The sequence below is a fragment of the Eimeria mitis genome, genomic scaffold (genome assembly GCF_000499745.2).
Source record: "Eimeria mitis Houghton genomic scaffold, Emh_scaff319, whole genome shotgun sequence".
Taxonomy (NCBI): Eukaryota; Apicomplexa; class Conoidasida; order Eucoccidiorida; family Eimeriidae; genus Eimeria; species Eimeria mitis.
The window spans coordinates 19,938-20,615 of NW_013571532.1; the positions used below are offsets into that span (position 1 = coordinate 19,938).

Below are 678 nucleotides of genomic sequence, written 5' to 3' on the forward strand. Positions count from 1 at the left end.
TTATATTTATATTTATATATTTATATTTATATTTATATTTATATTTATATTTATATTTATATTTATATATTATATGTATAGGTGTAGATTAGGCTGCTACAGCAGCAGCAGAAATGCTGCAGCAGCAGGTTTGCTGCTGCTCACAAACGCGGTGGGGGACTGAAAGCCATATCCAACAGCAGCAGCAGCAACCACAGCAGCAGCAGCAGCGCAGCAGCAACCACAGCAGCAGCTGCAGCAGCAGCAGCAGCAAGAGCAGCAGCAGCAGCAACAGCAGCAACCACAGCAGCAACTGCAGCAAGAGCAGCACCAGCAGCAGCAGCAGCAGCAGCAGCAGCAGCAGCAGCTTACCCCCTCATGATGAGGATGGCGAGCATATCATAGAACTGCTTGGAGGGGCCCTCTGCTGCACTCGCCAGCAGCAAACTGCGTTGGGCCCCCAGCTCCGCCTCCGCTGTCCGCTGCAGTGCAGCAGCAGCAGCAGCAGCAACAGCAACAGCAGCAACAGCAGCAGCAACAGCAACAGCAGCAGCAGCAAAAAAGACAGAAAGACAGCACACAGCACATCACCAGAGACAATAAAACGGCAGCAATTTGCGGGGTGTATGTACACCCGAAGGGGACAACAATAGCAGTCCCCAGGCAGCAGCAGCAGCAGCAGCAGCAGCAGCAGCAGCA

General features: G+C 51.9%; 1 protein-coding gene across 1 annotated transcript in view; it reads left to right on the plus strand.

Moving 5' to 3' along the window:
- Positions 1–113: 113 nt before the first annotated feature.
- Positions 114–678, plus strand: part of EMH_0007730 (uncharacterized protein) — a gene marked incomplete at both ends in the record, with an annotated part of 1,695 nt that continues 1,130 nt past the window's right edge. Inside the window, one exon of the mRNA XM_013498113.1 lies at positions 114–603. Within this exon, the coding sequence (XP_013353567.1) occupies positions 114–603 (490 nt within the window). The remainder of the gene's footprint in view (positions 604–678) is intronic.